This window comes from Sorex fumeus, unplaced genomic scaffold, assembly GCF_029834395.1.
Source record: "Sorex fumeus unplaced genomic scaffold, SorFum_2.1 ptg000014l, whole genome shotgun sequence".
NCBI lineage: Eukaryota > Metazoa > Chordata > Mammalia > Eulipotyphla > Soricidae > Sorex > Sorex fumeus.
In genome coordinates, this window is record NW_026606071.1 from 6,626,202 (window position 1) to 6,638,186 (window position 11,985).

The 11,985-nt window shown below is 38.5% G+C and overlaps 1 protein-coding gene across 1 annotated transcript; it reads left to right on the top strand.

Moving 5' to 3' along the window:
- The first annotated feature begins 481 nt into the window (after positions 1-481).
- Positions 482-5,919, top strand: LOC130021147 (ATP synthase F(0) complex subunit C2, mitochondrial-like). The gene is made up of 3 exons (XM_056111964.1): positions 482-510; positions 1,799-2,257; positions 5,847-5,919. The coding sequence occupies exons 1-3, from the start codon at positions 482-484 to the stop codon at positions 5,917-5,919; spliced, it is 561 nt and encodes a 186-aa protein (XP_055967939.1).
- Positions 5,920-11,985: the final 6,066 nt, after the last annotated feature.

Consider the following 11,985-nt stretch of genomic DNA (forward strand, 5'->3'; position numbering starts at 1 on the left):
CACCCCCAACATGTGAGGCCCTGTGTCTTGTCACTGCAGGTCCAAACCTGACTGTCCAATGGCATCTGGAGGATGGCAGCCACCAAGCCACCAGGGGGAACAGGCCAAGCCATGAAACCTATTCCCACCAGGGGTGGCCTGGCGCCAGTAATCTATTGCAGGGACTGGATGCATTTCTGCCAAAAGTCATTGGGTTTGAAGATTTGTTTCTGAGTCTCTGGGATCATGGCTGATAAGCAGTTTGATCAGAAACCAGAGAGGCCTTGCCTCCAATTATATAGCTGAGTCAGAGGTGATTTGTGGGTATGTCTCCCACATACCCAACTTTTGATCATTTACTTTCTTGATAAATTTGGCCCCAAATTGTTGGGGTCTGGCCAAAAGGCACAGCAGCAATTTTGGGGTATCCAGAAGTCTGAAGGTACCATCAGGCTGCTGATGCACTCTCCTCACCGGTACAGATTGGCCTGCTGGTGGTACCATGAAAGCTGATGTTCCAGACATGCCTGAGTTGGAGGCCCAGGGCTATGTGATTCCCTGAACACTGCCCAGAGTAACCCTGAACACTGCCCAGAGTAACCCTGAGTACAGTCGGGTGCAGCCCAAAAATAAACGAAAAAACCAACTATGGTTTAAGCCAGGTTAAGCTCTCTGTTTAATATTTGACCATGTTCCCTTCAGGAAGAAAATTACAAAAACAATGTAACATTTGTTAGAACAAGTTTGACGCTTTTGTAATTTACCAGTAACAGAAAGATACTCAGATTGAAGTACAAACATTATAGATTATACATATACATACATATATATGTATATGAGGAAGGGGGCTTTTAAAAAGAATGACTCATTTCTCGTTACACACTTTCTTACAAACAATGGAATATATTTTTAGAAGTCCTATTAAAAGGCATAAAGTCTTTTAGACACTGGCTTAAAAATATTATTTTAAACAGAGGTAACCTAAAAATAATTTATAGAATACAGAGAATAATGCCTTTTGTAAAATAATTTTAAATTAAAATTATCTCTCAGAAAATTCCAGAAGTTATTTGAAAAGCTTTTATAATTTTAGGTGGGTTTTTTGGAGCAATAGAACACTTAGATCTACAATGAGACTGGAGAAGAAGAACTTTTATTACGATAGTATCAACTCATTAAAAATTTTTATATGAGGCCATGCCAGACATACGCGGTAGTTGATGCTCCACCGACATCCCAGACTCCATCTGGTGCTTCAGAAAGCTCCTCACTATAGTCAGGACATGAACAAGACACGGATGACTTACTAACCCAACAAACCGGACGCATGGCATTTGTTAGAGTGAGTTTTCCTGTGATTATGGATGTCGTCGATTTAATAGATGTCATTTCAGTGCAAACAAAATGTGCTTTTATGATTCTTTTCCAGTCATCCCTCTGAATCACATTTTAATATGAATAGGTGGGAAATGTGCTATCATTTATTTTAGTGCAGTGAAGAAGTTGGGCTGGAGTGATAGCACAGTGGGTGGGACGTTTGCCTTGCACGTGGCCAACCCGGGTTTGGTTCCTCCATCCTTCTGAGAGAACCCAGCAAGCCACCAAGAGGATCCCGCCCACATGGCAGAGCCTGGCAAGCTCCCTGTGGCATATTCAATATGCCAAAAACAGTAACAACAAGTCTCACAATGGAGATATTACTGGTGCCCTCTCGAGCAAATCAATGGACAGTGCTACAGAAGAAAATGTTTCCATTTTTAAAAATCATACACAAAATTCATACAGAGTTTTTTGCATGGTGTTTCTCTGTTCATTCAAGCTGTAGAACGGGTCTACAACTCTGTCTTCTCTACAGTGGGAGCCATTCCCCCACCACAGAAGATGTTGTCTGTTTCCAATTCATCTCCACCCCCACCATGGTCAGGAGCACCTTCCAGGTGTTGAGCTGTGTGCTATCTGCTGTGGTGCTGAAACAAACAGAGACACCTACAGATGAGAGCCTCAGCAGCCTGGCTGCCCCATGTCCCCTGACCTCACTTGTTCTGAGCTGCAGCTTCCAAACCAGCACCATTTCTAAGGACAGTGACACAGCAGCCAAATTCACTCGGGCTGGGACTGGAGTTGCCACCGTCCGGGTGGCTGGCTCTGGAGCTGGGACTGGGCCTGTGTTTGGAAGCCTCATCATAGGTTATGCCAGGAACCCTTCCCTGAAGCAACAGCTCTTTTCCTACGTCATTCTGGGCTCTGCCTTCTCAGAGGCCACGGGGCTCAACTACTGATGGTGGCCTTTGTCACCATGTGAAGGCGCCTTCTCCACCTCCTATAACTACAGACATGGACACATAGCTCCCATCTGTCTTTCTCTGCCTTGAATGTTCATCTTCCTAAGCTTCTCCAGGCTGCCTGGGGAGAATGGATGACTCGGGGTTTGACAGAGGGAAAACAAATAGTGTCTTAACAAGAAAAAAAGTGTCTACAATGTTTCAGGAAGTTTGGGGGGGGGGGCAGAGAAATATCTAGTTGCCAGCAATTACCTATCTTTTAAAAATCTCTCTCTTCACAAGTATATTTAGCTGCACACCTACATGGGTTGTTTGGTGATCAGTTCCAACACTCTGGGGCTGCAGTTCCTTGAACTGAGAAAAATGGTTTTGATGTTACTTCCTACAGTCATTCAGTCTGCAAACATAACCTAGAAAATAATTGGCTACACAGAATTACTTACCAGGCTTCCTCTCTAGTCAAAGATGTTCTCCCTGCTCCCCAGTTTACTCTTTCTGGTAAGAAATATATTATGCTAATTTTATATTCATGTGCTGTTATGTGGGCTGGAGCGATAGCACAGCAGGTAAAGCGTTTGCCTTGCATGTGGCTGACATGACAGACACGAGTTCCATTCTTCCACCCCTCTCAGAGAGCCCGGCAAGCAACTGAGAGTATCTCGCCAGCACAACAAAGCCTGGCAAGCTACCCGTGACGTATTCGATATGCCAAACACAGTAACAAGTCTCACAATGTTACTGGGCCCGCTCGAGCAATTCGATGAACAATGGGAAGTCAGGGACAGTGACAGTGACAGTGCTGTTATGTAAAATAGCATCATATTCTTTTCCAGTGACCAAGGAGGATTGTTTTTTGTTCATCAGTTTTTATTAATTGCCTCTAATTCAGAAACATCTGCTGCAACCGCTACTGCATGTGTTTACTTCCTTAGGGGTTTCCCTGGATGCCTTGCCATGAAAAAGGAAAGAATCTGTCTTTAAATTATTATTTAATATTACAGTTGATGGTATCTGTATAGGCTCTGCAATTTTGAAGTGTACTGAACAAGCCCCCTTAAGCCCCTTCCTTCTTTGCTGAGACCCCCACAGAGAATGTGTTACTCTCTTTGATATTATCAGCACAAGAACCATAATCTAAGTTTACAAGTGACCTTCAACTGAATGTATCATAGTCAAGAATTAAACTTTAATTGCCTCTATATACTTTGCCTCAAGGAGGAAAACTCTTTATAAAATTAGAAATTGGCCAAAGCCAGAGACTAATTTTTCCAAACTACAACAATTTTTCTCAGTTTTCCTAATCTGCCATTTAGGACTGGTAAATCTCTAAATAGGTGTCCAGAGATTAGGTTTTCGTTTAAACCTCTGGACACCCACTTAAATTCTTTTTTCAAGTTGAAAAATGTAGTATTATTTCACATTGAGTTGTCTCACCCACCTGCAATTTTTAAAAACTTCCCACAATTTGTAGTTCCAAAAGCCTGCTCTTGTGGGTGGAGTGATAGCTCTGTGACTGAGTGTTTAGTTTGCACAATGCCTGGTTTGATCATGGACTATATATGGTCTCCTGAACACTACCAAGAGTGACTCCATAGCATAATATATGATTCCATTTATGTAAAAATTTTGAAATCACAAAATTTTGTAAATAAAGAAGGATTAGTGGTCCAGGGGTGAGGGAGGGATGTAGATGGTATAGACAGGATAGAAGAGGAAAATTAAAAGCAGTAGAGGAATTCTTGGGCAAAGACTTTCTTCTCTCTTATGATTGAAACAGAAACAACATGCGATAAAATTGTATAAAACCACATACATATGCATATAAATGGGTACAGATGAAACTGGTGACCGCCAACCTATTGATTGGTGTAATGCCAACATCATGGTTATAATGGTACATTAGAGTTCACAAAATGTTAGCATTGAGTTAAAGTGAAAGAAGTATAAACAGGATCTGTGATTAGCTTTTACAAATGCTGTGAAATGCTAACCATCTCAATGAAAAAAGAATTCAAATGGAAAGAATACCAAGAAAAGTTCCATATTACATTCTTCACCACAATGGGTTTATTTGCATAAATAGGCCATTTTCTAAGAAAATTATAAGGAATGGTCTTTACTAAGTAAATAGCCCCACAAAGGTTAAGACAGCTATGTCAGTGGATATCACTACATGAGATCACTTGATCACTCGATCCCCCGTTATTCATCGATTTACTCAAGCAGGTGCCAGTAACGTCTCCATTCATCCCTGTTGCATGCTAGCAACTTGAGATAGAATATGATAATTTAAGTACTTTATATTCAGATCATGACCATATGTACTTTCCTTTATGGCTTTATTTATATCCAAGCATAAATATATTTAGACCAGAGCTATTTATTTTATTCAGGGTCAGAAACTGTCTGGGTGGATCTCTAATAGGGATTTTTTTTCTTATTTATTACACTTCTACTAATATATGAGTAATGCATAGTGTTTTAAATATAGATCCAAGCAATATGTTTGTCTTAGCCAAGAAAAACCTCTGAAGTTGTTAAAATAAGGAACTGAACATCCCTGAGTCTTAAGTTTTAGTGTGAGTGGAAATGTAAACACATTAAGTAATCCTACAAGTGCCTTTTTTCTAATCTATGTCCTTCAAGATATTGCTTATCTTTTTGAAAAGAGAAAAAAATGATATTATTAAATTGATATAATTGCTTGAATTTGAGTTGTCTAACTTGTCAAAATTTTTTAAATTTTTAAAAAATTTAAATTATAGAATAAATTATATCAAAACTGTGATGGAGAAAAGAAGAAACAACTAGATATAGTATTGATAAACATAAATCTTACTAAGATGCAATTCTCTATTGAAAGAATCTTGTATCTAATCTTCCAGTTTGTTAACCAAAAAGTAGTGACAAAGAATAATACACATTTCTTAAATTTATGTAGCTGCCTGTTCTCTTACCCTCTACCAACAGCCCATTTTGGTGGTGTGGGGATTCAGGCATCATTGACTGAATGCAAGGCAGCCTCCTTAACCTTTCGTCTCTCCAGAATGTTACAATTCTCTTCAATTTGATAAGTTCCTCCTGGGAGTTTCTGATTTCCAGTTTCCCTTCATTTCTAATCCCCTCTCATATTAAAAAAATTCCTTGTGTTTGGATTCCTGAGACAGCTAAATAGAGATCTTTGATCCATATGGTTTCCCAGAATGGATACTCTATTTATTTTGCAGTGTATTTTTTCCTTATCAGGCACTTAACCATGTTTTTCCTTGGTTTGTTTTGACAGTAGCTGCCAAAGTCAGTAGATCTAGTTTGTTGATCATAATAACTTTTTCTGGTTTACCATAGTCTTCCTTGTAGAGGTTCTTGATGATTATAATTCCAGTTAGTACTGAACATCTATCAGCATATCCCTTGTTTCAATACATGAGTCCATGTTTTGACTGAGGCTGATATACCCATACTTGCAAATATACTGGTACCCAATAGAGAGACAAACACACTGTGCTTACATGCTAAAAGTTTAGACCTTGACTTCTTTATTCATGAGTTAAAGTTTAGACCTTGACTTCTTAATTCATGAGTTACTTTATTCATGAGTTACTTGTTTCTCTTTATCATATTCCTGATTCTAGGTTCCTCCTTAACTTTTGTACCATAACTAATTTGTTTCTTCTAATTTTATCCCTGTATTCTTTTATACATATATACTAGTTTCCTGGATGCCTCTGATTTGTTGTTGTTATTGTTGTTTTGGGGAGATACAACCAGACTTACTCCTGGCATTGTGCTCAAGGATCACTCATAGCAGTGTTTGAGGGACCATATGTGGGGCTGGAGATCCAGTCATCACTGACTGAATACAAAGCAACCACCTTAACTTTTTACTATCCCTCCAGCCCCATCTCTGATTCTTAAAATTTAAATAAAAACTGCTTTACACAGTGCTGCACAAAACTGTGTCAATCTCCCTTCAATCCCACTGTGGAATCCTGCATCTCTTCCCCAGAGTACATTCCAAGCCTTTTTTGAATGCTAGTTCTCATACTCAGTGTGTTTCAGACTCTCTCCTGTTCCTTGTTGAACTATGATCTAAGCTTTTTCTTGCTACAAATGGGCCCTCCAAATATTAAACTTTCCATGTCCATCCAATTCAACATAAGCTCTATGTAGCTATGATTTTCTTATATCCAATTCACTTATAAAGGTAATTTGGTCACATATCCAAATCTTTTTATTCTTTCTCACATAAATCACTCAACCAAATTGGATTATGTAGACATTCTATGTTATTTCATAGTTCCCTAGGCTACAGGAATTAAATAAACTCTAATGTGCAAATGTGGCATCACTTACACTATTAATTTTAAATATTCCATGTAAGTGGCTCTTGTTCCTTCAATTCTATGAATAAATCAACTCCATGGCAAAAGTGCTCATTAAGTACTGCCTATTTAGCTTCTGCTTACTTCCTCATTATCATCACTTGCCACTTCCTTTCTCATCCTAGCCAAACTGAACTTTTGTTTCCTCAAAAGCTTTCACTAAGATCCAGGAATTCACACTTGTTTTTGTCTGATATAACTTAACTCCCAGTTTTTACTAATCCTTAGGTCTTAGCTCTCTTAAAAATATCTTCTTGATTCATGCTTGGTTTATATGGTCTATTTGTGTGCCCATAAAAAGCACTATAATGTGATGAAAATTTAAATGACATCTGTTGATGCATTTTCAAAATGCTATCCTGGTTACACCTGTTAACTCCACCAACAAACTTTGTGATGTCAGAGGCTGAGTCAATACAGTAAATAGTCAATACATTTCTTTGTTAAATGAATGATCAAACTATAATTTTATAATAAATCCCTCCAGTGAAGTGTATCACTTCCACTTAGCATGGTAGATTGTTCAGGTCACTATGCTTTTATTGACATTTCTGAGCATGGAAAGCCTACTCTATTAGCTTTACCTGACAGTCTCCTTACATTAGTCACAGTTGGAATTTACCTATCTTGACAGTGAGAAGTCAAATTGAATCGCTTTGCTTTTAACCAATTGATTTCCTAAAATAATAAAAACACCCTGGCGGCAAACACCCTATCATGTTCACTGTGTGTAGGCTTCAACTAAAAAGTGCTTGAAAAGTCTTCCATTCTTTATTCTTCTATATGAAAGCATTGACTTTGACAGTTTGTTTTCCAATACATGGAAACTTTAAAATTGGCAGAGAACGTCATCTGGAAGGTAATACCTGACCAAATACTGAATTATTATCTCATTCCCAGAAAATGTTCTTAATATCAAATAATTTTTTCTATGAATTTATGCTTCAGATTTTTATGAAGAGCCTGAATTTTCTCCTTAAAAGCAATGTTTTGAGAGTCAGTGAAAATGTACATATGAGATTTCAATTGTTTTTCTCTGACCAAAGCCATCTCCAATTTTTGCTGAATCACCAACCATGTTATGCTTTGCTTGTTACTCTCACTGAAATGTGTTTATATATCTAACCAAAATAGAAACAGTTGCTGTAATCAGTTCTCTTGGAAAGGAAGGAAACATTGGCCCTTCCTTCACAAGAGGATGTTCCTTCATGGGAAACAAGTACTAGCAGTAAGTTGACCAAAATACAAGAGGATTAATTCATTTTGCAAACCAGAATCTTTACCAGATCAGGTTTCAACAGCATCAGAAGTTTTAATGAATACATTTTCATAATACTTGAGGTATAACGTAACACTTCACAGAGGAAAAGTGTATCTTAAACATAGTTCAAACCGTGTTATTTAGATTATGAACAATAAAGGATTTGTTAATTGATTAACATTTCTGTTCTGTATAAAATTTAGGAAAATGCTAATTGACCTACACAAAAATGCAAGACAGTACCTTCTTATTTGGAATATACCGATATTTAAGTGGAACAATACTCAGCATTTTTAGTTTCTTAGTGGGACTAGTTCTGCTTTCTCATCTTTGCTAATCTTGTTTTTCACAAGCTCTATGTCCTGTGTGTTTTTATTCTACAGCATTAGTTAATCTCTAAGCAAAATGTGGTTTCTTCCTCTCTTTGTCATCTTCTTTTCCAACTTCCTCTCAAAAGCACTTTCACCTTCACTGTCCAAAGAAACATTTACTAGTGATTTAAAAAATAATATTAATTTGCTAGAACATTGTAAGAAATGTTATGCAATCTAATCTTAGAACATTTTACAGATAAAGTAAGACGGTAACAAATTTACTTAAATTGTCCCTCATCATTTGGATGTAAAAACTACTGTCACTGGCACATAAATGAAGTTCAGAGGAGTTGTTGTCCAGAAACTAGATTTGGTAATAGACTATATGTTCATTATTGTTGACATTGTGGGAATGCATGAAATTTACGGATATTTCAGAAATAAAACATTGAAAATAAATTCAGGGATAGAACAAATTCAGGAGCAGAATACTTAGAATAAAGAATGCTAATAAATCCTACATTGAAACAAAGCATGTATGGATCATCAGGAAAAGACAGAAAGAGGGAAACCAAGACGAATCGGTAACAGACCTAGAAAGAGAACTAGCAAAACATTGTAGAAATCAAGAAATAAAAAAGAATGATCACTGGCGGTGGTGTTACTGACAAATCAAGAAGGTGAGGCCTGGAAAAGCATTTTTCAATCATAAAATTACTAGTAATCCTAAGTAGTGCATTTTGTAAGGAGTTGTGATTTTAGATCAAAAATTGCAGAGAAATTATGAAGTTAAATAGAGCAAATAGAGGTAAAATTTGGAGATCAAATGGAAGAAGGGGGACAAAGCAATAATAAGAGGAGGAAGAATCATATAACTTTTAGTCTCTTGAGTTCTTTTAGTCTCTTGAGGCTTGATTTTCAATTGGAGGGAGACGAGTATAGAATGAGAAGCCATTGATAACTGCTGAGATTAAATTTTAAAAGGGGAAAAGATGATTCTTTTAGAGACATAGAATCAGACAAGGAGGCAGTAGATGATGTGATTAATGCTAGAAAGGTAGGAGAGAAATGATGGGATTTATTTTACCCAATACTTAAGAGATATCAAATCTCTTAAAATGAAAAAATAAGTAAAATCAAAACTTGCAAAAAACGTAAGGGCCAGGAGGAATGGTCCATGGTTGGAAGCTTGCCACAAGTGGTGGAGGGGAGAAGGCAGCTACGATGGAGAAGGGATCACTATGACAACAATAGCTGGAAATGACCACTCTGAACAAGAATTGAGTGCTGAAAGTAGGTGAAAGGCCTAACATAATAACCTTTCAGAACCTGTAATGTGACTACCATCAAGGCAGGCTGTGGGGAGGGAGATGAGAGGGAAACCGGGACATTGGTGGTGAAAAATGTACACTAGTGAAGGGAAGTGTTTTTTTTTAATTAAAAGGACCTTTTTTAAAAATTTTTATTACTGAAACACCATGAGGTACAGTTGTAGACTTACAAATTTTTGTGCTTGGGTTTCAGTTATACAATGATCCAGTACCCATCCCTCCACCTCTGCCCATTCTCCATCATTTACATTTTTTAAAAATTTTTGTTAGTGAAACACCATGAGGTACAGTTGTAGATTTACAAGTTTTTGAGCTTTAATTGATCACTGTTTGATCAATTATACAATGATCAAACACCTATCCCTCCACCAGTGCCCATTTTCCACCACCACGGGTCCCAGTATCCCTTCCTCCCCCCATCTCCCCAACCCCCCCCCCCCCCCCCCCCCCCCGCTGTCCCACCCTGCCTCTGTGGCGGGGTATTCTCTTTTGTTCTCTCTCTCCTTTTGGGTGTTATGGTTTGCAAAAGAGGACTTGAGTGGCAATCATGTTTGGTCTGTAGTCTACTTTCTGATTCAGTGTTTTTTACAACAACAACAAAAAAATCTCCATTTGGCTATGAACATTAGCACCGTCATCCCATTGTTCACCATTTGCTCAAGCAGGCACCAGTAATGTCTCCATTGTGAGACTTGTTGTTAATGTTTTTGGCATATCAAATACGCCACGGGGAGCTTGCCAAGCTCTGCTGTGTGGGTGGGATACTCTCAGTAGCTTGCCAGGCTCTCCAAGAGGGACGGAGGAATCGAACCCTTTCTTTATTTACATTATTTATGTAATGAAGTGAACATTACATAACTTTAAAACATGAAACTAAAACTTTCCAAAGGGGAGGATTGCAAAAATTTTATAATACTTGGAACCATCTCAATGGGCAAAAAGAAAGAAAGAGAGAGGAAGGAAGAAAGGAAGGAAGGAAGGAAGGAAGGAAGGAAGGAAGGAAGGAAGGAAGGAAGGGAGGGAGGGAGGGAGGGAGGGAGGGAGGGAGGAAAAGTAGGAATCACCATCTTAACATCTTCTCTCAGAAATCAAGGTTAGTAAGTTCCCTGCACACCATTCATTATTAAAGTTGAACACTTTCCAATAAAAGAATTTGAAGAAGGATGATCAGACTGGCTGGATCAGAGGGTTGCACTCTGAAACCAGCTATATTTTGAGATATAGCCAGAGTTTCAAAATAGACATAGTATTGTGTGTCACTAATTTAGTTCCTTCCTGTAACTTTACTGTTTCCTCCCTCCATCTCTTACTCTTTTTTTTTCAGTAGACATATATTCTTCACTTTTGTTTCAACCTCACCCTTATTTCTCAAATTCCACCCAAATGGTGCCACTTATTAAAATTTCAGTTGAAAATATATATATGTAATTAAAAAATTCAAACATCATATGATTAACAAACCATTCCTTTTTTTTTCTTTTTTGGTCACACCCAGCGATGCACAGGGGTTAGTCCTGGTTCATGCACTCAGGAATTACTTCTGGTTGTGCTTGGGGGACCATATGGGATGCTGAGAATCGAACCTGGGTCAGGCCGTGAGCAAGGCAAATGCCCTACCTGCTATGCTATCACTCCAGCCCCCAAAACATTCATTTTTGTTTCATGTTTTCTCCAGTCAATGTGCCAGGTTATTGAACAATCACAAGGATCAGCAATTGTTTCTAAAAACTACAAAGCAAAGTCTCCTGACAAAAATGCTGAACAACAGTGTAGAAGCACTTTCATAGTTTAGCTGAGTTACCAAACAGAATTTGCAATTTTGAAAAAAGATATTTTAAAAATTCCATATTCTAATATGCCCACCATTATACATCACTGTCACTGTCACTGTCCTCCCGTTGTTCATCGATTTGCTCAAGCGGGCCCAGTAACATTGTGAGACTTGTTACTGTTTGGCATATCGGATACATCATGGGTAGCTTGCCAGGCTTTGCCATGTGGGCGAGATACTCTTGGTAGCTTGCTGGGCTTTCTGAGAGGGGTGGAGGAATTGAATCTAGGCCAACCAGGTTGTCCGCATGCAAGGCAAACGCCCTACCCACTGTGCCATTGCTCCAGTCCGTGTATATACATGTACATATGTGTGTGTGTGTGTATGTGTGTGTGTGTGTGTGTGTGTGTGTGTGTCACTGTCACTGTCCTCCCATTGTTCATCAATTTGCTTGAGCGGGCCCAGTAACATCTCCATTGTGATAATTGTTACTGTGTTAGGCATATTGAATACATCATGGGTAGCTTGCCAGGCTTTGCCTTGCGGGAGAGATACTCTCAGTAGCTTGCTGGGCTCTCAGAGAGGGGCGGAGGAATCGAACTTGGATCGGCCATGTTGACCTGCATGCAAGGCAAACGCCTTACCGGCTGTTCTATTGCTCCAGC